The sequence below is a fragment of the Glossina fuscipes genome, unplaced genomic scaffold, assembly GCF_014805625.2.
Source record: "Glossina fuscipes isolate IAEA_lab_2018 unplaced genomic scaffold, Yale_Gfus_2 116, whole genome shotgun sequence".
NCBI classification, from domain to species: domain Eukaryota; kingdom Metazoa; phylum Arthropoda; class Insecta; order Diptera; family Glossinidae; genus Glossina; species Glossina fuscipes.
The window spans coordinates 1,280,131-1,304,073 of NW_023998459.1; the positions used below are offsets into that span (position 1 = coordinate 1,280,131).

At 32.8% G+C, this 23,943-nt stretch overlaps 3 protein-coding genes across 8 annotated transcripts in view; 2 read left to right on the forward strand and 1 right to left on the reverse strand.

The window, feature by feature from the left end:
• The window catches only part of LOC119640192 (WD repeat and FYVE domain-containing protein 2-like), a 42,151-nt gene extending 41,684 nt beyond the window's left edge, over positions 1-467 (reverse strand). The window contains exons 1-2 of the mRNA XM_038038032.1: positions 208-467; positions 30-137 (exon numbers count right to left, since the gene is read on the reverse strand). Of these exons, the coding sequence (XP_037893960.1) occupies positions 30-137; positions 208-364 (265 nt within the window). The 5' untranslated portion in view covers positions 365-467. The remainder of the gene's footprint in view (positions 1-29; positions 138-207) is intronic.
• Positions 1-13,742, forward strand: part of LOC119640269 (beta-1,4-glucuronyltransferase 1) — an 87,725-nt gene extending 73,983 nt beyond the window's left edge. For 5 of the 6 annotated variants that reach the window (XM_038038173.1, XM_038038176.1, XM_038038177.1 and 2 more), the window contains 5 exons: positions 9,385-9,601; positions 9,663-10,117; positions 10,792-11,220; positions 12,089-12,398; positions 12,481-12,678. In XM_038038173.1, coding sequence (XP_037894101.1) covers positions 9,389-9,601; positions 9,663-10,117; positions 10,792-11,220; positions 12,089-12,398; positions 12,481-12,678 — 1,605 coding nt within the window. In that variant the 5' untranslated portion in view covers positions 9,385-9,388. Of the gene's footprint in view, positions 1-9,384; positions 9,602-9,662; positions 10,118-10,791; positions 11,221-12,088; positions 12,399-12,480 lie in introns of those variants that run through there. The other variant, XM_038038171.1, reaches the window with a different exon arrangement.
• LOC119640193 (uncharacterized protein DDB_G0286299) lies at positions 7,067-8,917 on the forward strand. The gene is made up of 2 exons (XM_038038033.1): positions 7,067-7,527; positions 7,887-8,917. Exons 1-2 carry the CDS (start codon positions 7,299-7,301, stop codon positions 8,915-8,917), a joined length of 1,260 nt encoding a protein of 419 aa, XP_037893961.1. The 5' UTR covers positions 7,067-7,298.
• Positions 13,743-23,943: the final 10,201 nt, after the last annotated feature.

Here is a 23,943-nt window from a genome sequence, read left to right on the forward strand (position 1 = left end):
AGTTTGCAATTGATTGTAACAAGGATTACAGCAACGCACATCAAATTCAAATCCCATATTAGGAATATTTACACGATTACTGGAACAATTGTCACAAATAGCTTTTCCACAGTTTCTACAATGATGTTGACGAATACCTTTAAAAAAATAAAAACACAAATCAAAAATACAATATCAAATAATCTAAATTTAAACATATTCATTTACCGATTTGCTTTTGATCCATCATGGAACGAAAATTCCAAAAAAATGGATAGGCGATTGCAATCTTCCGAGAGTATTGTATTATGGTGCCATTTTCTTGGCCTATGTACAGTTGACGGGTATCTTGGACATAACCGATACATGTACATCCTGATGGCATATACTGACAAACACTTGGCCAGTACTGTCCGGAATCGCGTTTTAACCATATTCTCACAGTTCTGTAAAATGCAGTATATGGAAATGTAAAACTCTACCTTTCCTATTTTTAATATTTTCTCAATTGTAAACAAATGCAGAATAATTTTTTCAATTATTCTCAATTGTAAACAAATGCAGACTAACTTTTTCAATATTTTCCCAGATGTGACTATATTCAGACTCGCTCATTTAATTACTCTCAAATGTTACCAATAGTTTGTGTACAATTGAGAATAATTGAAAAAATTAGTCTATTTCTTTACAAGCGCCTGTTGCATTAAAGAATCGAGAAATTATTATGCAAAACTTTTATGAACTTTTGTACGAAAGCTTAACGCCTTTCAGTTCGTATGAAGTAAGATTGGCGATATACCAACAAATCGGAAATTCGATTGAAAAACATATGAAATTGTTTAAAATTCAAAAGGTGTGAAAGAAATATACAACACATATGAATTCAAAAGGTGGTGTGAAAGAAATTTACAAAAACATATGAATTCAAAAGCTGTAGTAGTATTTGCATATAGAATATTGGTTGTGTAAACGGGTGGTTATGCCGGTGTCGCCGTTTATTCAAAAAAATTATACCTATCAATATGGAATATGGCATTGGTAACGACGAATTTGATGGTAGCCAACATGACAAAAAAACAGCAAAGCATGAAAGAAAATGCAATATTTAAGTCGTGATTTATTTAATAAACTGCAAAGAGATGTAAAGAAGAGCACACATTTCTTAAGTAACAAAATTTTTAATGCTTTTTGTTTATTTTCTTATTCTCAGTAATTTGTATAAAAATTGCCAACATCTGAGAATAAGCGTTCACATTTGTTTACACTTCTCAATAATTAAAAAAGTATTTGTCTGAAAATTGAAAAGTAAACATTTTTAATAATTGATGCTGAAAAGTGATCAACAATCGTAATCCAATCATTCCATATTAAGAATCGTTAACTTCACGCGCAAATTAAGGTTTTTCAAATTTTTTCATTTTTATCATGAACCAAAGCAAGCGGACAAATTTGAAAATTAAATATTTCCGAAGGTGTTCATGTGGCTGAGAATTCCGGTAGATTAGTTTAGTTAATTGCAGAACGTCTAACTATAAACATCGTAATATGGATGAATAAATTCAATATTTAATGTGTTCAAATTTCTTTGATAGTTAATTGAATAACTGCATTTTGAAATTTTATTACTTCCGTTGTTTAATTTGATTTGAAATTTGATTGAAATTTTCTGTCGAATTCCAGATCGAAAGCATATAAAATCTTATTATACACTCTTAAACAGTCTTGAACAGTTGTAAACACTTTGTTAAAATAGCGAAATTCCGGATCGAAACTATATAAAATGTCATTAAACAGTCTTAAACAGTCTTAAACTTGAAAAACTTTTTTTGAATTACTTGACGTAAAGCTTTCTATGTCATTTGCACAATCGGGACAATTTTTATCGGTAAATTAAAAGTATGAGTCGGATACACTGTGTATATTATAATCTAATGATGACTGAAGTTTTTGAAATGTTTGGCTTTCTTTATATCTTAATTTTCTTAGTTATTATAAACAAAGGTACACCCATTTTTAAATGTCATGGATGACTAAAGCCATGTTTTACTTAGCCATCTCTGGCTTCGCTATATTGATTACAACGAAAACCCATGCACCGACGGACATAACCGAAGCTTACCGTATCGCATATAAGCCAACGCCTAATCAATCGCTTGTTTATGGATGTTGCAAAGGCAACAACAAAATTAATATGCCTTTTTCTTTCGCGATGGAAGCAAAAATTAAAAATTGAACCATATTAAAGTAAAGCAGATCAGATAAAGAATACAATGGAATAGCGTGAACATTGTAAAGAATGTGTAAATTGTTAGATGTCTGTTAAAACCAGAATTAATAACTTTTTATTTTTAAATACATGGTACTTATTATTGTAAAATATCTTTACAGAAATCTCTAATGGTTATATTACCAAATACCTCCAACATAAGAAAAGTTTAACGTTTCACAGCACTTTTTTTGACATATGAGATTGCATTAATATATCTGCTACTTTATACATTAAAAGAAATACCTTCAAATGCTCGACAAAAAATTTTATATTTTATAACATATCTTTTTCTTTTATAAGCAGTTACAAAATTCATGTAATTTTTTATTTTTTTATTTATTTATTTATTTATTTATTTATTTATTTATTTATTTATTTATTTATTCCACTTATACTAGAAACTCAACTAAAACAAAATGGCAGTCGAGTTCAATTGACTCTTAGGTAAATCTTAAAATTAATTAATAATAAAACTTAGTATAAGTACAATAAAACAAATAAGGAGGAAAAAAAGAAAAAAAAAAAGCATGTACACAACTAGCATAGAGCCACACCCACAACCGATACAGAAACAAATTGCAAGTGAACTCCTAAGCCATCGCAAACATGCATAAGCTTGGCAACCGATAATTGTTAACAACAAATTAATTTTCGACTCATAATGACATATTTAAGGTTAAGTCAGTTTAAGTACGACATAGGTAAATAGCGCGTATTAAGCAATGTTGCTTTAATGGACTTTAAAGAGTCCGTTAATGAGAATAAATGATAGACGTCATTTAGGTTCTTGCAAACAACTCTGAGAGAGTTAAACAGTTCAAAATTATATTTGCATTGACTAAGCTTTATCAACATAAAGTGCCTAGAGAAGCGGTTAGGGACATTAAAGCCTAAGAAGTAATGCGGGCGAGTCAATTGCACCATTTATTAATTTGATTAAGAAGGAAACCTCAAGAACAAATCTACGTTTCTCGAGTGACGGTAAGGATAACAGAAGCAACCTATTTTCATAGGGTGGAAGAGTGGAAATCGGGTCCCAACCCAAATTCCTAAGGGCAAACAGTAAGAATTGCTTTTGTATAGATTCAATTGAATCTACGTAGCACCTATATGAAGGAGACCACACAACAGAGGCATACTCAAGTATAGGTCTAACCAAACACGTGTAAAGCCTTTTCGTAATGTAACGATCATCAAGCTCTTTGGACCACCTCTTTATAAAACCAAGCGCGGACCTAGCTTTGCTTAACGAGGACTCAATATGCAAATTGAAACGTAACCTATTATTCGACTATAGGTTACGTTTAAATCTATGAACGAATCGACGTTTTCCAACCTGTGCGAATCAATGATGTATTGAGTACTGAACGACTTCCTTCTTAAGAAAGAAAGCTTCTTACATTTATTTAGATCTAGTTTCAGTCACGGGGAATTCATCCGAGGTAATGAGGTTAAACAAAACCCTGAATGATCTACCATGCAGATAAGAGCTTAACCATTCCACTAAGAAGAGAGGAAAGCCAGAGGTCTGGATTTTAAATCTAAGTAGTCTATGATTAACCATATCAAACGCTTTGCTAAAGTCAGTGTAAATGACATCAGTGCGAGAACCACTAGAAAAAGCCTTGAAAACATGAGAAGTAAACTCTAACAGATTGGTCACCGTAGATCTTCGCTTTCGAAAACCATGCTGGAAAGGAGAAATATACAATTTCATGGAAAAGGCTATATACTGAGCCACAATTCGCTCGAACAGTTTAGGTAAGACACTCAACTTGGCAATGCCTCTGTAGTTCTCTACAAGTTGCCTACTACCACTTTTGTGAATAGGAATAAGGAAAGAAGTCTTCCAACACAAAGGGAAAACACCTAAATTCAAAGATTTATTCAAAAACTTTGAGATAACAGCACAAAGCTCGCCAGCATAAGATATGAGTACACATGAGGGGCTTCCATCAGGTCCAGGCGAACAATTATATTTCAGAGAGCTCAATCCTTCAAAAACGTCATTTTCAGATATAACAAAGTTAGGAATTGAAATCGAATTAGAAATCGGATATGGATAGTTTACCGATAAATCAAAATTGGCAGTTGAAAAGTTCTGTCGGAAGTATTCCGCACAGAGATTTGAGGTTTCAAAATCATCCGAGGACTCGGAGCCATTAAAAGACACAAACGACGGATTTATGGAGATTTTTCTTTTGGATTTAACGAAATTAAAAAAGTATTTAGGGTTAGCAAACAAGGAGGATTTAACAAACTGAAGGTATCTGCAGTAGTATTGGCGGTTGAGGGAATTAAATTTATGCCTTGCAACAGAGTAAGCGAAATAGTCGAAAGAAGAACCACTTTTCGAAAATTTTTTGAAAAGCTTGTTTTTCCTATTCTTGTAGTATTTAATTGTTTTATTAAACCACGGGGGACTCTTGCTTCGAGGACGAGACTGCTTGATCGGAACGGATGCAGAAATAGCTTGATTTAATATATTGTAGAACGACGACAGTAAGCTATCAATGCTTCCCCCTGAGAAATCGAGCACAATATGAGAAAGATGTGATTTTAGTATGGAAACATTGATTTTATGGAAATCATAAAGTTTATATGAAGAATTTGAATTTTGAACGTTATAGAAGTTCAACGAACCAACATACTTGTAATGAAAGGAAACACCCAATGCTGGATGATATGGATCCTCAGGTAAACTAAACGGAAGACAACGATTAACGCAAACCTCAGGAAAATTTGCAAAGCAGAGATCAAGAAATCTACCATTGCAATTAGGGGTACCATTGTATTGAACTAAATTATTATCAAATAATTCATTGAAGAACACAACGGCTTTATCAGATGTTGAGGTAGGAATCAAACAGCCAGAACTATCACTGTAAAACCAATTGACTTGAGGCAAATTGAAGTCACCAACGCAAGGACAATATCGGTAGGTTTAGATTGCTTGGCCACTTCACAAATGAGGGCGGCCTGTTTCTTATATACAGAGATATCCGAATTTCGGGGAATATAGGAGCAGGTCACATATAAGTGTTTATTAGGAAATTTCACTCGAATGGCGATAAATTCAACATCGGGAGTAGCTGGAAATTCAAACGAATAGATGGGGGGTGCCGAAGAAATGGCAATTAAAACACCACCACCATTGCGATACATACGATCGTTTCTGAAAACTTGAAACGAATTATGGAAAAGTTCCGACGAATGTAGATCCGGCTTCAACCATGTTTCAGTGAAGACCAAACAGGAAAACTCCGTGCTCACTGAATTTAGGAAGGTAGAACGAATTTTTGAATTTAACATTTTGATAAATGAAAATACATATCTTTTTTTTTTGTACGCTGTTATAAAATTCGTGAGTGTTAGCGCTAAATAAAAATAAAACAAGTTCTGCCTTATGACGTTTGGACGTTTTATGTTAATCATATTGAAAGCAACGAGTGTGCAACCGCATAAGCAAGAAAAGTTTTTATGTAGTTGCACTCTTATTCATTTTGCTTTCAGTGAAAATATTTTTCCATTCGCTTTATCTAAAATTACCATTTATTAATATGTATACAAAGTATCGCCCAATCTGCTGGAAGGATATGCTAATTTCGTCGTTCCGCTGACGCTCGGCAAATAAGAAAACATATGGAAAGAGCGCATGTGGCACATTATTTTCCTCTCTTTTTTACTAATCTGCGTAAAAAGATAACTAACTCGGATCCGTCTTATTGCACACTCCATACAGTTTTTTTCTTGTAGTCTTCTTTTTGAATCATCTAGACATAACGATCATAATGGATTTTGCTGGTCTTTCTCTTGGTAGTCATATATTTTGCTGGTCTTCCTCTTGCTGAGCCTAATTTGTAATGCCCAAACTAATCAATGCAAAATCTACTGCAACTACCAAGACCACATGAAACGCATATGCTCGGTCTGATGTAAGGAAGAATAGCTACAACTCATAAAACGATCATAACGTTTGCTATACTGCATAACGTCGTTGAAGGCTTTTTTACTTTACCGAATTTGTTGTTGCATTTTTCAACTTTGTCTACTTTTCGATGGTGCACTTGTTTTGATATATAGATCTTTGCGATCTATTCGTTTGAGGGTCTGTACAATTCACAATAAAAATATATATATATATATGAAATTCTTATTCTTTTTAATGGTTTCCCGATTGTTTCCGACTCTCCGACTTTTTCCTTGACTTGGTCGCTTTTGCTCTTCTATCATCTAGATGTTTAGTGTTTTGGAAAATACGCGAACTGAACTTATTTAATATTACAAGTTAGCTTAAAAGTAGACCGCCATAATTTTTTTTATTATCAAATTAAACAAAACAGTAGCTAAATTTTCTGTTATTTACAGAGCAAACGTAATACTCTATGCTAATTTACAGAAAGAACGTAATACTCTATGCTATTTACAGAGCAAACGTAACACTCTATGCTATTTACAGATAGAACGTAATACTCTATGCTAATTTACAGAAAGGACGTAATACTCTATACTAATTTGCAAAGCCGTCGGCAAAAGTCCCCAATTTGTTCCAAATTCTCTGCTAATCAATAAAAAACAATTCGGCCATTTAACAACAAAAACAACAGCGTAGTGAATAAAGCATATAAATAAATAAAATTAAGTGAAAATGAACAGAAAATAATTAAACCGTTTATACAAGCCGCTTATAAAATTGCGGTTTTTCTTTACTTTTTTAACTTTAAATTAATTTACATTAATTTACATCTAAAGGCAAGCAAAGCCAACGTTAAATATACTCTGCTAATTTACGAGCGAACTTTATGTTAATTCCAAAGCCGTCGGCAAAAGTCCCCCAACACAATCGTGACCATTTTTCTTTTAATAACAGAAACTTTATAAAAGCAGCAACCCTGCATCAAATATCTGTTTCATTCCGCTTGTTTATCGCAACTCTTGTAAATGAAGTAATGTAATCTACGAACGTTGTGAAAATAAAATAGTAATCGGGAAAAAAGCATTTGTGAGAACATTTTCAATTTGTAATAGACTGCCTGCATAATTTGAAAAAATGTCACGAATGAAATTAGAAAGAGATTTAAAAAATAGTACTATTAATTTTGATCGCCGCTTATTAATTACTGAATTGTTGGAGCTTTATGAACTGGAACTCGAAGATGTCCAAGAAATTTTGTTGCTCTATTTAAAAGAACAAGAGCAGATTAATGGAAGCAAATACGATAAACGCTTTGCTGTGTGGGCTGAAGAGCACTTAAAGGAAGACAGTATTAGAGAAGTTTGTAAGTAGAATCAATAAATTCAGCTTTTTGATTTGATGTTTTTATACCCTACTTGTGCGGACGATGACTTGACATTCAACTCCTTTTATTGTCCGTCTAATGTCTGCTGATGTCTGTCCCTGTTTTTTTTTTTTGTTTAACATTCAATTTTGAGGTCTTGATCAAATTTAATAAGCTTACTCGTTTTGACCCAACAAAGAACCACTTTTTCGACTATTTCACTTATAAGACCTTATTTTGAAAAGTCGTTGTATGAATAACTTTATTAACCGACTTAGCGGAGCGTATTTAATGGTACTCTACTGTAGTGTTTTGGCTTGTTTTAACTTAATGTTAATGCCATGAATCTTTTATTCTAGGCAAAATCGTCGAAGAATCAAAGTTGGCAGAATGTAAGCTGCAGAAATTAAAATCTATGCTGTACTCAGTAGAGATTTTTGTAGGAGCCAAGTCTGCAGGCGCAAATTTTAAACCTATGGCTATAGCAAAGGATGCTAAATTAAAACAAGTCCTAAAACACCAGGCGAATGGTTCTCTAACCTTAGAGGAAAATTCAACAAAAAAAGAATCTGCTCGCAATAAAGTATATCAAAACGTACAAACAGTCTGTAAAACAGATGATCGACTATATGATAGTGATGAAAAGTTGGCAACAAGCTGTAAAGTTGGCAAAACTTCTCCTACGGAATTCCAAACCAGTTCTAAAGACAAGCGAACTTCTAATAAAAATTCTCCTACAAAGCTTATTAAAAACCAAAAAGGGATTAATACTTATTTTACTGCGGGCCTTCCTAAGAAAAAATCTGATGAATCTAAAAACATCAAAAAACTGGAAGTTGCCCCAAAGAAAAAACAAGATTTTTTTAAGAAACAAGAAAAGCCTTGTTCATTTACCAATACTACTGGAGAGGAACCCGTTAATGCGTCCATACAACTTTTCGGGGAAGAAGACGCAGCAGAAGGGAAGGATTATGCTGAGCAAATAGAGTCTTCTGATGAAGAAGAAAAGCTGGAAGCCTTGAAGCGAGATATAATATCTTCTGATGTGGAATTGGAAGACAAAGAAGCTCACGTGTCAAACAGTTGCAAGAGGCGGAGAATTATCGATTCCGATGACGAAGAAGATGAATCGCCACAAGAAAAACAAGGAAAGCTAGATGATATTAAGAAAGAAGCAGATGTTAAACCTCAAACATTTCTCGATGACGATGGCTTTGTTATAACCGTGAAATCAAAATCTGTGAACCAATCCTTAGTTAAAAGCAAAACTATGTCGTCTCCTGAAACAAAGAAACCTAAAATACAAAATGGCAAAAAATCGCCAATTCCCGTTAATGCTGAGGTTAAATCTAAACAGTCTGGTATTAAAAATTATTTTAGCACGAAATAAATTTCCCATAAAGTCTATGTATATATATCTTATATCTTTGCTATATTTTTAATTACAAATCGTACATTTTCCCGCTAGATATTACTTGATAAAAATTTCAAATAAAAATAAAAGAATTCAAAAAAATTACAAATTAGTTTCATCTCGCCTGAACAAGCAAATTTATAAAATAGGTGTATGAAGTCTATGGAAGGTTTAAAAAGCTTTTCAAGTTTTCGCGTAAACATATTTGTGCAAACAATTTTACCAGCTCCGCACGGCTAAGAAAGGAAACATGTATGTATGGAACCTCCGGTAACGGGTTAGGTAAACTTAAAATTGCTGAAAACTGACAAATATGATCAGATAGATGTCAGCCTCTTAGAGTTAAGTTACTGGAAAACTTATAAGAAATCTAGGAACGATTAGATAATAAATTATTAACAAATTACTTAATAAATCCATTATATCTTTCTTATCAATTTTAGTAAAATGCGTTTTGAACCGTTGGGCCAGAAAATGTTCACGCGACGTAACTGGTTGCTGCGCTGTAGTATTCTAATAAATATTGCAGTTATTTTGTACATATGCAGTCATGTAATGATTGGCGGTAATAATAACTTCACTGCGGGCTCACAATTCTTCATAGCAGAGCAGCAACCGCAACAAGTGAATGTAATGGCCAAAGATGGTTTAGTAAAAAATGTAAGTTTTTTTTGTAAACAGGAATATTAACGATTTTTATAAACTACTCTCTTTAATATAGGATCAACAGCCATCTTCATCTTCTTATTTGCAAGCTCCAACTTCATCACCGTCCGCTCCCAGTGACGCTGGTGGATTTCCGGGAGCTACTGACACGCAGCAACCGATTAAGGACTCCGATACTCCCGAAATGGATCCTAATATCGGAGATCCCGCTCTGGTTATAGGGAATATAGGCCAAAATTCGGCCAGTGAAACCCAGAATTTTGTTAACAACACTAACACTGATGGTTATATAGTAACTGGAGACGAAAAAGACTTTGACGAACGGCTACGTAGCTTATTGAAGTGCTACGATCGTCCTTTTGAACCAGAAATTCTTCAAAGAGGAGATTTTTGGGTTTTAAGCAATTATATAAGAGCAGATCATGGTGTTTTAAAATGTCATGAGGCCGTGACTTACACAACTCATTCAGATTACACGTTTTTGGATAATCTAGTACCGTTGCTAGAAAGGTAAGAAAATTATAACGCATATCCCCCCAACTCTTTTTTTACATGGTAGATGTGTTCCGTGTGGGAATATAATCCACAATTTTGAAAAATCATGTAAGATAAAAAAGTCTACAAACTTTCCAAAAAAACCTGCAAGAAAAGTAATAATGACAAAAACAAATTTATATTGGCGTACAGTTAATATTCAGTCCAAGACAACGTGGTTGCATTATCTTTCTTTGTGGTTATGTTACGTTTGTTGTGTTTATAAAAATTGTTTGTGTAATTGAAATTAGAAAAAATATCAATTTCCCAACTATTCTTCGCTACTTCGTAACAAGCTTGCACGTTTGCTACGGACTAGATCAAAAATGTTGTCATCGGTAGATATTTCAAATCAAGAATTTCCTCCCTTATTAGTTTTTGTCGTGTTATAAAGCATTTCGGTGGCATTCTTTTTCTGTTTTCTCAAATTGTTTATATAATTCTTGGTATCCAAGTTTCTGCAAACACTGTCACAATTAAAATTAAAATAAATGTTTATTTCTTTGATTCGTGTTAGAACAAGAAGGCCGGCGAAAAAAAAATGTTGGTGAATCATGTTATATCGAAACCGTTTAAAAAACGGGCGTTTAAAAAATGAGTTGGGCATATATATAATCTCCTTTAATTGCTTTACAATCTTCTCTTTTTAGATGGAATGCTCCTATTAGCATTGCGATGCATGCTCCTGGTACTGATTTTCAACCTACTTTAGATTCCATTAAGTATTTGAGGGGCTGTCTGCCCGAGAGTAACCTTGTGCGTATGTTTGTCACATTTCACATATTCTTCAGTACTAAACATATCCCAAAAACCGTGCCCAAGCATTATGCTGTCCTCAAAACGGGCTACAATTGCAGTCTGCCTGCGCCGTACGTCAATGTTTCTCTGGGTCACCTATACAAAACGCAGAAGAAACTTTTATATCCAGTTAATGTTGGCCGAAATATAGCACGAGATGCAGCGACTACGCATTTCATTTTAGCTTCGGATATTGAATTATATCCCAGCCCAGGTTTAATGAAAAAGTTCTTAGAAATGATTGCACGTAACGAGGCATACTTGCATCGGACGGCACCACGGTAAATAGGAATGATGTTTAATTGTATACTACTTGACTTGACTTGTCGTACAGGGTAAATGAATGCTTTGCGGACGTATCTAACGTCCAGAGGGACTTAATAGATAGAGATAGATAGATCCAATTTTTATTATAAATCATTTTCTGAATCTAAGCTTGGCTGTCCGCGTATTTTTTTGGTTCAATATTCTGGTCACAATATTCGAGATATTGTGCTGAAGTTCGGTATACTGATGTGATTTGGCGCAAGGATGATCACCGAACACAAGCAATCGAAAATAATAAAATGTTGGACAATATTGAACAAACAAATTGGCTTTCATGAGAATTACGCATTTACATAGAAATAATGTATAGTTTTTGGTGTATTATTAAAAAAATGAGTGAACAAACCCCATTAGGGCGAAACGGTGTAAAGTATCTAACGGCGGCCTTACCCGATTGTAGTATCCTTGCTTCTTTTTCTTTAAATATTATGTTCATCAAATGTAAATGTGTACGTATATCCAAGTACTCAGTGTAAGCGACTTAAAAAATATATTTATTCTTCAGCTAAAATTCGCTTCCCTTTGTTTACCTACAATTTAATGTTGAAAAATTAAAATAGCTGATTTCGATAGTGTTAATTGGAATTCCGTGGATTAGTTTGAAAATGACTGTCTGTCACTCCCAAATTCATTTCAAGAAAGCGAATCAGCAAAAAAAAAAAAAAATTTTTTTTATAGCAATAATCCGCAATCTGCTAAAAATGTCACGTATTGTCGGGTATTCGAAAATTGATATTCTCTAAAAAGAATGGTTGTCTATAACAGCACTTCTCTTCTATACAAAAATTTTCGATAAAAACGTTTAATGACTTTGAATTTTAGCGTTTTCCCCTTGTCGATATTTGAAGTGGAGGGTAGTGCTCCAGTTCCACGTGATAAAACCGAGTTGCAAGAGTTTCTTCGTACAGGTAAAGCAATACCATTCCATAAGCGCGTATGTGCCAGTTGCCATGGTGTACCAAAATCTAAAGAATGGATGGCAGCCAATGAAACAGATGACTTGTGTGTCTTCCACATAGGTAAACGTACCGGTTACTTTGTGCACTGGGAGCCGATTTATATTGGAACTCATGCTGAACCTCACTACGACGAACGCTTAAGCTGGGAAGGCAAAAGTGATAAAATGACACAGGTAGCCAATCATTGTTTTTTTTTTTTAATAAAATCTTTGAGATCACAATAAAACATAATCTTTGGTCTTCGTTGTCTATCAGGGCTACGCTTTGTGCGTTTTAGATTATGAATTCCATATATTGGACAATGCTTTTCTCGTTCATAAACCGGGAATTAAAGTCTTAAAAAAGGACAATCGCCGAGCAATGTTGGCCAGTAAAACAAATCAATTGATACGCAAAATCATCTATCCGGAATTGAAAATCATGTATGGCACTCGTAAAGGCTGCGCCGTATAGTAACTGATAATAGTTAGGTAGCATAAAATATTTAAAATCAATATCGATACACTTTTGTAAGTTTTAAAGACTTTCTCCTGAAACATTATTAGAAAAGCTGTTAATTAGAAAAGTTGAACAAAAGGAAATTTTTAGTATTTTTTTAAACATAGAAACACAGGCGATTAGATTTTAGAAATTGAAACTAGAAGCAGATATAAATTCAAAGTAAAGAAGTATAAGACTAAACAAAGCTTAATGGAATTTATGGCAAATCTTAAAAAAAGTGGAATTTGCCGGAATAGTAGATTTCCAATACAAATATAAATAAGACAAAAAGTGATTATTTTTATATTGAATAATAAGAGAAAGTTCTTTATTGATATTTTGACTAACTATGGAATGAAATTGATTTCCAAAGCTATCTTTAAAATATTGTATATATTGTTAAGCAAATACGTTAATGAATTTTCAGTTTAAATTATATATAAAGTGATTCTTTCGGAAAGTAGGTTCCCATTATCCCAACGAAAGCGTCGGGCTTAATAACTCCAATAAGCACTTTATTTCTAAGAAAGAGAACCATCACTTTTTTGTTTGCTTTTTATTTTCACAAGAATAGCGGTGTTCAAAGATGACGTTGTGAACACAAATAATAAAAAGAAATGTCGAGTCTGTTTCCTCCATCTCTTTCTGTCAATATGAAAGCTGAAGTCTGTTTCAACATTAGCCCTTAGAGCCTAGAACTTTTAATAGCTGGCTTGAAAAATTTTTCGCCTAGCCTTCGAAGGCAAAAAGTATTGAAAAAGAGAAAATTTCGGGGAGTTTTTCTTCGCTTGCCGCAAATATCTACAAACAATATCTTCGAGAAATACATTCTTTCGATTGAATAATTAAAATTGACATATTTATTAATGTATAGTTTATTTTAAAGATTTTTTTGGCGATTGATTATTAGAGATATATTTTTTTCTTGCTTTCTTTAATCATACTAGGTATTTGACACTTGTGTTCCCTTGAATTTATTATTTTATATATACATTCCTTTTATTTTTGTTTATATCATTTTTTCTAAACAGACTTACGCATTTTTTTAACCAATTCGCATTATTGTAATTTATTCACCTACAAATTTTTTTATATTCTTTTAAATTAAGAGAAAGTCATTAGTAAAATAAATATATAGAAAATTAGATTACTTAAGACTTAAATCAAACACTACCGAGAGCAACATTTTTTTTTTTTTCATTTGCAAATTAATGATTTAGTTTAAGTCATTTATCTGTTTGGAAAGTATTTCGCCTAAATTTCTTTACTTAATGTAATTTATATGTCTACTATTTTATTTAGTTTTGCTATGTCTAGTTTAAAAAAACGTGATAATATGATAAGCTCTAGTTTTAAGAAACAAATTTCGATTTATTTTTTTATTTTATTTTTTTTGCTCTATTGATGTAAAACCTTTCCTTACGAATGCAACCTGTTTTATAAACCACTGACGATAAACTTTTGTAAATAGTAAAACATAAAAAAGAGAAAATAAACTATAAATATTTTTTTAAACTTTAAAAAAATAAGGTGGTGGGTTTTCTTTAGAAAAAAAATCCATTAAATTAAGACGTTAATCATAAACTGAAAACAAAATAAATGAACATAATTGCTGTAAAATAGAAGACTACAAAAGCTTTTAGCAATTGAGGGAAGAGAGAAAAGGAAAAGAAAAGTAAAGCAAGATAAAAGAAGGAAGAAATTATATTCGGTTCGGGACCAATTTGTTAATACCCATCACTAACTTGGGTTTCATATTCGATTGGAAGGTAGAATGCTGACTGCGTCATTCTTGTCATGCGTACCGTGTATCGTACGTATCGTATTTCAAACAGCATTCATTGTCCTATTTGGCAGCATTTTGCAATTAAAATTTATATTTTCGCATGCCGTCATATTCACATATACATTTTTTTGACTGAGCTGGCGACTTCTTTGAGTAAGAACGTTAGATTGAATTTAAAGTTATAAAAGCCAAGTAAAATCGTCAATTACATAGTAACGTTACGTAAATCCATGAACTAACCTGATGAACATGATTACAAATATTAAATTTGAAGATAAAATTTTGAAGGCGTAAGAGTGATTCCAATCGGCGAACGGGCAAATAGACAAATGTGCGTTATTTAATTTCATCATATGCTCTTAATCAAGAGGAAATGTATCAATACGTGTTACAAAAAGCTTTTTGTAATGAGTATGTAAAATGTACCGAAGAAGATATTTAATTATATGAAATTAAAATTCTCTTTAGGTGACTGAGCACCACAACTAACTTAAAACCCAACATTAAAAAAAATAATATGTTAGTAAAAATGACAAACCTTTTTTTGAATGCATACGAAAAGAGATGTGGCAAAAAATACATTATATAATTTAGGATTCACTTTTCGTAATCTCAGCCGTTTTGTCATCAATTCCTCTAAACCCACCTTTGAATTTATGGGCATTTCGATATATGCTATTGATATTATGCATTTTTCTATGATTGCCAAAACTAAGCGGTCCGGCTAAGAAGGTCGGGTAAAAAGAATAATTGAACTTAATGTCCTTTTAGCTACCATTGCAAGGCATTATATTGTTGATGCGGCTGAAAGCATCCTATTTTCTCCTACATCAAAGGCTAGATGCTTTAATAAGATGACTAGAGCGTTGGGCCAGAAAAGAAGTGCATATGTATGTTTTTTTGGGAAACTAGTTCTCTTGGAGGAGTAACACTTTGAACGCAATCTTTTTCCACGAGATGTATTGTTGAAAATTTCCTAATTGCAAAGTTCGTTGCGGGCTATGCCATATAATATGGATATGTTTCATTTTTTTGAGTGTACTTTGGTGCACTTAAAAGTAGAAAGAGCACCAGCAACAATAGTTTGTTAAGAAAGCAATCATTTAGCTCTGATCTGTTATTGGGCAAAACGAAATTTGATAACCTATCACAGCAGGCATGGACAACGGGCATTTGTATTGAACATCTAGATGGTCTGGGTGAATGTTCGTAAAAAGGCTTTAAATCAATATTTTCTGTTCAGCCTCTGAGACCTTAAGCATTCCACCAGCAAATAATAGGTAAGGAATTGAATAGTCGGAAAATCTGACATCATTATATATGTTTTTCGAATTTATAACACAGATTTCTGGATGGCAACATGTTGCAAACATCTGTTTTATCTGTTTATAAAGATAGATTCAAAAAAATAATTGAAATTCCCTTCCTGCCTACCAACTATAATGGTTTTTAGGCTTTCATAAATAAAGTTAAAACTTACAAATAAACGCGCAAACTACTATAGTGCATCATAAATATTTATATAACAAAAAAAATAAATAAATAAATAATTAATTTAAGATTAAAAAAATGTTGTTTTTTGAATTCTTCACGGTTTTAAAACTTAAAATACATTTTAATTCCAAATAAAAAAATTAAAAAAAAATATTTGTACATTAATTTCTTTCAGTTTAATTTAAACAGAACGAAAACAGAAAAGAAAATTATATTTTCAAGTGCCTTAGAAAATTTCAGAACACAAAAATTTATAAAGAAAAAGAATATCAAAAACAAAAAAAATATACGGGAAAAAGAAACATTAATATAAATACACCAAAAATCTTAAGAAATTTTCAATTATTAAATAAAAAAAATTTTGAAATTAGGTCAAGAAATAATGATTGAATTAACTAAATAGAGATATATGAGAACCGTAAGCTTTTAAACCGAATAGCTTTTAGGTAATATTTAAAGACACACAAAATATGTTAAAAACATTTTTTTCAAATATTCATTGAATAATAAATAATTCATTGCTTTCTTTAAAGCCATTGTACAATTCAAGCGTAATTTTAAACAAAACTAAAGACTATTATTGCCTTGGGGCGAATATTGTGAATCCATCATCTGAGGAGAGGATTCGAATATGTTCTTACTTTAAAAACATCAAGAGACCGATCGAAGACATTTTACAAAATATATTTTCACGATTGACGACTAAGATAGTTACAAATCGCATTGTTATTGAATTTTGATTAATTTCTCTAAATTATCTTTCTATCGACATGCAGTGTAAGTTGGACATTCGCTATAGATAATAAGCTGTTTTTTTGTTAAGGTGGGTACGTAGATGTTTTGCTCCAGGCAGGTTTATTTAAATAATCATAACGTTAACTTAATGCTAAAATTAATGCTAAATCTATATTATAACAACTATTAAGCAGCAATATTTAATACATATTATTATGCTCTATCACTTGTAGTGCAATGGTATATTTTTTTTCCGTGTGCATACAGCTCAGAGGACTTATGGTGGATCTATCTTTTGTTATACTGACCGATTCTGAACCGCTTTCTGAATGTATCTAAACTTGTCTATCCGTCTTGTATTATTATGTACAATCTGCAGGTCGCAAATTGTGACATGATGCAAATTGATGGAATTTGCTAGACCGGGCTGCTTTAGCCCAAGGGCAACCGCTATTGAAGATATTCCGCATCAAAGCGGTTTTTCAACCTTACCATATACCGTATTATTTTGAAAAGTCAGTACACATAAAATATCCATAGACATTTTCCTATAGAAAGCGTAGATTATTTTGGTTTTAAATATGTCGAAAATGCCAACCTTTGCGATATTTTTCAAACTACTAAATCCACTTATATTAGTTTGGGGAAAAAGAAATCCATTATTTTTATATGAACTTCAGGACTTTATTTAATATGCTTCGGATTGTCCGATTTCGGTCAAATATGCACCGTTTTGTTGTATGATTTGTTGCCATTTTAAAGGTAACTTCAAAATGCCTCTCTCATAGAAGTCCTGGTCTCTATTTGCAAAAAACCCTAGTAGTCGATTTTCACAATCCTCCCTTAATCCTCCAATCCTCCCGATTTTCAAAATCCTCCCTGCATTAAAACTTCCCAACCAAGCTCCCGAACTTTCTGGCGAGTCACTGTAGATGTGTGTGGCCTAGCGTTGTCCTGGTGGAACACGACACCTCTCCTGTTGACCAATTCTAGCCGTTTCTGGTCAATTGCTATCTTCAAACGGTCCAGTTGTTGACAGTAGAGATCAGAATTTAGCGTGTGGCCATATGGAAGCAACTCATAATAAATAATCCCCTTCCAGTCCCAACAAATGCATAGCAAAACCTTCCTGGCGGTTTGAGGTGCTTCACCGCTCTTTGACCACGATCGTTTTGGCACAGGGTTATCGTATGTGATCCATTTCTCATCTCCAGTCACGATCCGTTTAAGAAATTCCGTTTGGCCAAGGCTTCGCAGATGGAAATTCGATCCATCACGTTTTTTTCTGTTAATTGGTGTGGCACCCAAACATCGAGCTTCTTTTTGAATCCAGCTTTGTGTAAATGGTTTAAAACTGTTTTATTGTCGATTTTTAGCTCCTGGGCGATGTTACGACTGCTAACATGCCGGTCAACTTCGATCATTTCTCCGATTTTTTCGACATTTTCGACGACCGGCCTACCTGTGCTACGTGTGCTGTGTGGAATCTACGAAACCAAAATTGCACATAATTGGCTGTTACAGTATCGGAACCATAAACACCATTCACAATTTTAGCCGCCTGGCTTGCATTTTCGCCTTTGTCAAAGAAAAACTAAAAAAAGCATCGAATTTTCTCGTTGTTCACTTCCATTTTTAACATGCTGTAACTCACAACTGAATGCACCAAACAAAAAACAGCAAAAGAATTTTTTTTGCTGCGAAATGTCACCTTTCCAACGAGCATAAATATGAAATTGTTTGATCGATACTTTACGAGAAATCTATCGGTGCAGCCATCTACCGAAAAAATAATGGATTTCTTTTTCCCCAAACTAATATATTACTTGCATGCCTAGTTCTAACACAATAAATTGGAAAGCTAAACATAAGACCTGCTTAAAATTAATTATTCTTATCTAAAAATCGGATTGGGAACCTTGCACTGAATAATTAAAATGTACAATTTATTACAAATAGAGCGTAAAGAAAATTGTAATTATATAGGGAGAATCCTATCTAACTACTTGGCACTACTCCCATGTACGTACTTTTGCTAAAATGTGGATAAAAATCAAATAAATGAATTTCTAAATCTTCGTAATTGCTGTTCCCCAAGGAGGAAGGGTAAAATTCATATAGATGGATGAGACTGTTAAAATAGCCCTGTTGCCGTTTACGTGAACTAACTACTTATGAACATCTGTATAAAAATTATAAATATGTGATTATGAATATAAGATTAAAAAAAGATATTCTTATATGAATGGATGCTTGCATTTAGGTCACACGTTTTCATTATATAAAGCCGAATTTGCGGTGCGCTTTAATCGTTTGAAAGGCAAACATGTACTGACGCTTCGAGAGGAAAGATTGGACTTCGCCAGGGTCGCCATACTTCCCAAGTAGTATATATCAGGACCGACAGGATACGCCCAACAAACCGGAAAAATTGTATACGCTTATTCGCAGTAATAAATAATTTCATACTGCTTAAGAATTAATTTAGAAAAATATTATTTTCAATATTGTGTTAAGAAAAACTATATGTCGTCTTAACCTTCTTCTTTTTTGTTAATAACAAGTAAGACATTTAAATAAAAAAGGTCATAATCAAAATTAACTATCTTCATCGTTTTCTAGGTTGTTTTTAAGTATTGCTAGCGGACCAGCGAATATTTAACGATTTCAATTTGACAACACTATGAAGATAAAAGCTAAAGTGACGTGGAGTACGAAAATTTTTCTTAAATTAAAAGTGTTAGTGTTTTAAACAAATTTTTCTTCCGTAGTCCAACAGAGGCTTTGCCAGACTATAACGTGTTCATTTGTTTTTGCTTATTTCGTTTTAAATCAATTGCATAAGGAGAGAAGATCTTTGTGTAAAGCTCTGGAGCAGAAAGCCAAACATGCACTGAACCCTGTATAGCTTTATCAGTGCATATTTGTTTGAACTTACGACGCCCTAATTTCGAATTTTAATCTTGACTTGAAGCGTTAAACGCCGTAACTGGACCGAGTCGTCTAAAATAACAAATAAATAAACAAAATACTTTAACCAATTGCTCAGATTCTCCTTCAGTACTAGATCAACTTTATTAAGAATCAACACAAATCTCTTATTTCCAGGACTCTTACTGCACGTTGCACTTCACTACAGCGAGTTCCCAAGGGATCAAGAGCATCGACAACTTTCAGAACAACGTCAGCATTTTCCACAACTTTTTTGAATTCTTTAAAGTATTGCTTTAGGGATTGCTCTTTGTCACTTATATTTTTATATTTGTCCTTCAAATTTATTAAAAAGTAAAATAAGAAATTTTTGTATCAAGATAATGATAAAATGAGAAATCGAAGTCATTATTATACCCACAAAACAATAACCTAAGCACCTGCTGATGTATACGTATAGCAGATGTTCATTTCAGTTTTTGAAAGAAACTTTTCAGCGACGAAATGAAGGGTTAGATCATGGATTTCCTGGATTTTAGAATTGAAACCGGACTTACCCCTCCTTCCTTTGTTTCATTTTCGTGTATTATTGAATATTCTCGTTCATTCCCGCTATTTACTAAAGCTTCCAAGCTCTTAAATTTATGCTGTTCTTTCTCCCTTTTAACTTCCTTCCGTTTTCTCATTTCTCGCTTTTTAGCATCTTCGACTTCTTCAAGTATGTCCTCTTTGAATGTGCTTCTTGCCTCCTTTTTTTATGGGATTCTTTTTGGCTTCACGAGGCACTTTTCTGTTGTGTTCACGAACCTTTTTCAAACAATAATAAATTAAAGTTCCTTTTTGACTTTGAGCATTCTAAAAGTATGTGCGTGTCTTGATTCTTGATGCATAAGATTCTTATGAATACCTAGAAATGAAAAACAATTGAATTTTTATTTGAATTTCTACTTTTTTTACTCTTCGTCAGTTTTTATAATTTTAATAATGTCGCTACAAATATAACTATGAATAGATAGAAGGACCAATTAGAAACCTCCATATATATCTATAATCTGTTATGATCTGTTCTTCCATATAATAAATTTTCTTTAGCGGTGTTGTTTGCACGCTTGCATTCTTTAAAGAATGAAATCTGGGATAAGCGTCTTCTAAGGCGGCAATTGTGAGACATGAGGGGTTGCTAATGGATCTAAGCATTTTAATAAACGTAGCTCCTCATCACTAATTGGACATAAATTGATTACGGGTAAATCGGATGTATATAAACATACAGGAATACCTACATATAAGTGCGTGAATATAAAAAGTTGTAGATAAAAGTTAAACTTTTCGTAACGAGCGCAAACTGCTTATGAGAATTCTTCTGACTTTTGATTTTCTTTTCTTTTTTTTTTTTTCATTTAATCTCTTACAAGTTTTATTTGCCTTCTTTACTATAACTTTGTCTTATTCCTGCAGCTTAGGTATTAATTAATTTTTTTTCGTAAATTCATCTTTAAAATAAACTTATTTCAGCCAAAGTTTGAACCTTTTTTTAATTTTACATCATTATCTATACCTTTAACAGCTTCTAATGCACTCAACACATGTCTGTTTGTAAAAGCCGAGTTTATAATCTAATTATATGAGGCATTTTTTTTATGGGCTTAGTACATTTAAACTCAACATTTAAAAAAAAAATAAAACCCAAAATCTGTTTACAAATACAGACCGACTTTTTCAATTATTCTCAATTGTAAACAAACGGAGAATAAATTGTAGATTTCTTGCTGAGAAAGGTGGGATATAGAGCGAAAGCACTGTAAATTTTATGCTCAAGGAACAACCATTTGATTGCGACTCGTGTTATTTTCAATTTATAAACAACCATTTGGTTGCGAATCGTTTTATTTTCAATTTATAAACAACCATTTGGTTGCGCCTCGTTTCATTCTTAATTTACGGGGTAAGAGAGCAGAGAATACACTTGTCACAAATTTTATATTTGCTTTTATAGGAGTGGTGTCGTTATAGATTGTTGTTAGTGTTACTTTTAGTAAAAGAATAATAAAAAAAATATATAATAATAATACCAAAAAAGGAGGAACCAAAACCAACCGATGCGTTGTTGCTGTTGCATTTTCAGCTTGCAGTTCTTTATTCTTTTTATATTTGTTTTCTTTTTTCTCGCTTTTTAGATTATTGTATACATACTAATTTTATTTGGGTGTATTTACAATGGTGAATATCATCAGTATCAAAGATTACTAAATTCCCTAAGACGAACTGAACGTTTTTGACCTCAATTGAGCCAGTTAAGTAGCAACAGTTTCACGTAATCCCCTGAGCCATCTATTGGCAATAAATAATAAAAACATGACACACACATCAAAATAAATCGCGATTGTTATAGATTTACAGACATCGAAATCGCCCAATTACGCACCTTTAGCAATCAATGGGTGTTATAGCGAATTCGAATGAAAATCAGATGCAATTATTTACAAATGACTGGGTGGTATAGCGAAAAAAAAACTACCCAAATACCTCAATATCTGGTGGAAGCGGGCTTCACTGACGATAAGAAAAAGATCGGATGAACTCAACCGCGTCGTGTGGTCGCGAGAGTGGCCGAAGAAATGGGTTTTAAACTAGGGAACGAAGTTGGCTATAGTATTCGTTTCGAAGATTGCACTTCCTGTAAATTTTTGAGCAAAATATCCTGCTTTCTTTCAAACTGTTAAAAGCCTTTGCGTTTTTCAGAGAGAACTATCCTCAAATACATGACTGATGGTACTTTACATAGAGAATTCCTATCGGAGCCTGACCTGGGATCCTACAGTGTAATGATTATTGACGAAGCGCATGAACAATATATTAATTCTTTCCATATATTCATACAAGTGTTTGAAATATAATATATAATCTTGTATATATAAATGTATAAAAAATATGCATTCATCTCCCCTTGTAACTCTCCTGAAGAGTTTTATACAATTTTTATAGGGCGTGGCATTCGATTTTCCCCTATTTTGAAAAATTTGATATTAATTCTTTCCATTTATTCGTACAAGTGCTTGAAATATAATATATAATCTTGTATATATAAATGTATAAAAAATATGCATTCATCTCCCCGCCACGCCTATAAAAATTTTTTATTTCAACGGAGCGCAGAATAAACAGCTTTTTCTTATCAGCTACAAATAAATATAAAAGAAAATGTTGTCCTTTTTTTCTGCTCGTTTCATTCCACCTGAATGATAACAGCGAAAACGTTACGAAAATGTTAAGTGAAGCGCGCATTGTGGTGAACATTATTTGGTAAATACTTGGGGGTTAGAAAAGCCACGTATCTGAAAGTTGACTTTCGGTGGCGACCAATCCGGTAATTGATAAATATTTCGATCCCGACTGCGTAAAACTTACGCGTCTATTTCGTTGACCTTATTCATGCGTAAATGAAAAAACAGAAAAAAGAATGAAATTTTCACTGTTAAGATCAAGAAAATAACATCTATTTCTTTACTCTGATAAATAAAAAAACAAAGCAATGACAAAGTGGACGAATATTTTGCGAGTATATTGGAAAAAAAGGAAAAATTAACTTTAGAAAATTGATTATACGCTGGTTGTACTCATATATTTAGGCCAGAAAATTATATTCGGCGGGGGCCAAATCTGACATGTCTATCGCTATGTTTTTACTTTCTACTCTCCACGTTCTTTTATTTTATACCCATATCGCTGGTATTGTTAAGAAAAATTTAATCGTGGTGTCTACCATATCCATTTTAGTGTTAACCAATTTTTAGTCGGATAATATATCTTCATTTGAAGAATCTACAAAATAGTTTTAAACTTTCTGTCTTGTTTGTGTTAAATGAGCATAAAACCTTAAAAAAGAAAATTTAATCAACTGTAACTTTTTGTGGGAATGGCTAATTTTTTCCATTTTTGGACGTAAAAATTTTTAGGCTTCGTAAGTTTTATAATTTCCGTTTTATAATTTAAAAACCGACAAATTTCTGTTAATAAAAACGGAGTTGTATTTAGTTTATGCTCCACTGGCTTCATCTACTCTAACCAATATCGCCCATTTTCAATACCAACCTGCTAACAACAAACGCCACACAGATACACAGGCGACTTAAGCAATTCAGAATTTCTCGGTGATCAAGAATGTAAACACTTTACAGGGTCTCTGAAGTTTCGTTTTGCATGTTACATACGTTATGAGAAAAACAAAATGATTACACTACAAAATATGGCTGCTACGTTCAGTGGTGGGTATAAAAACGATGCATAACGAA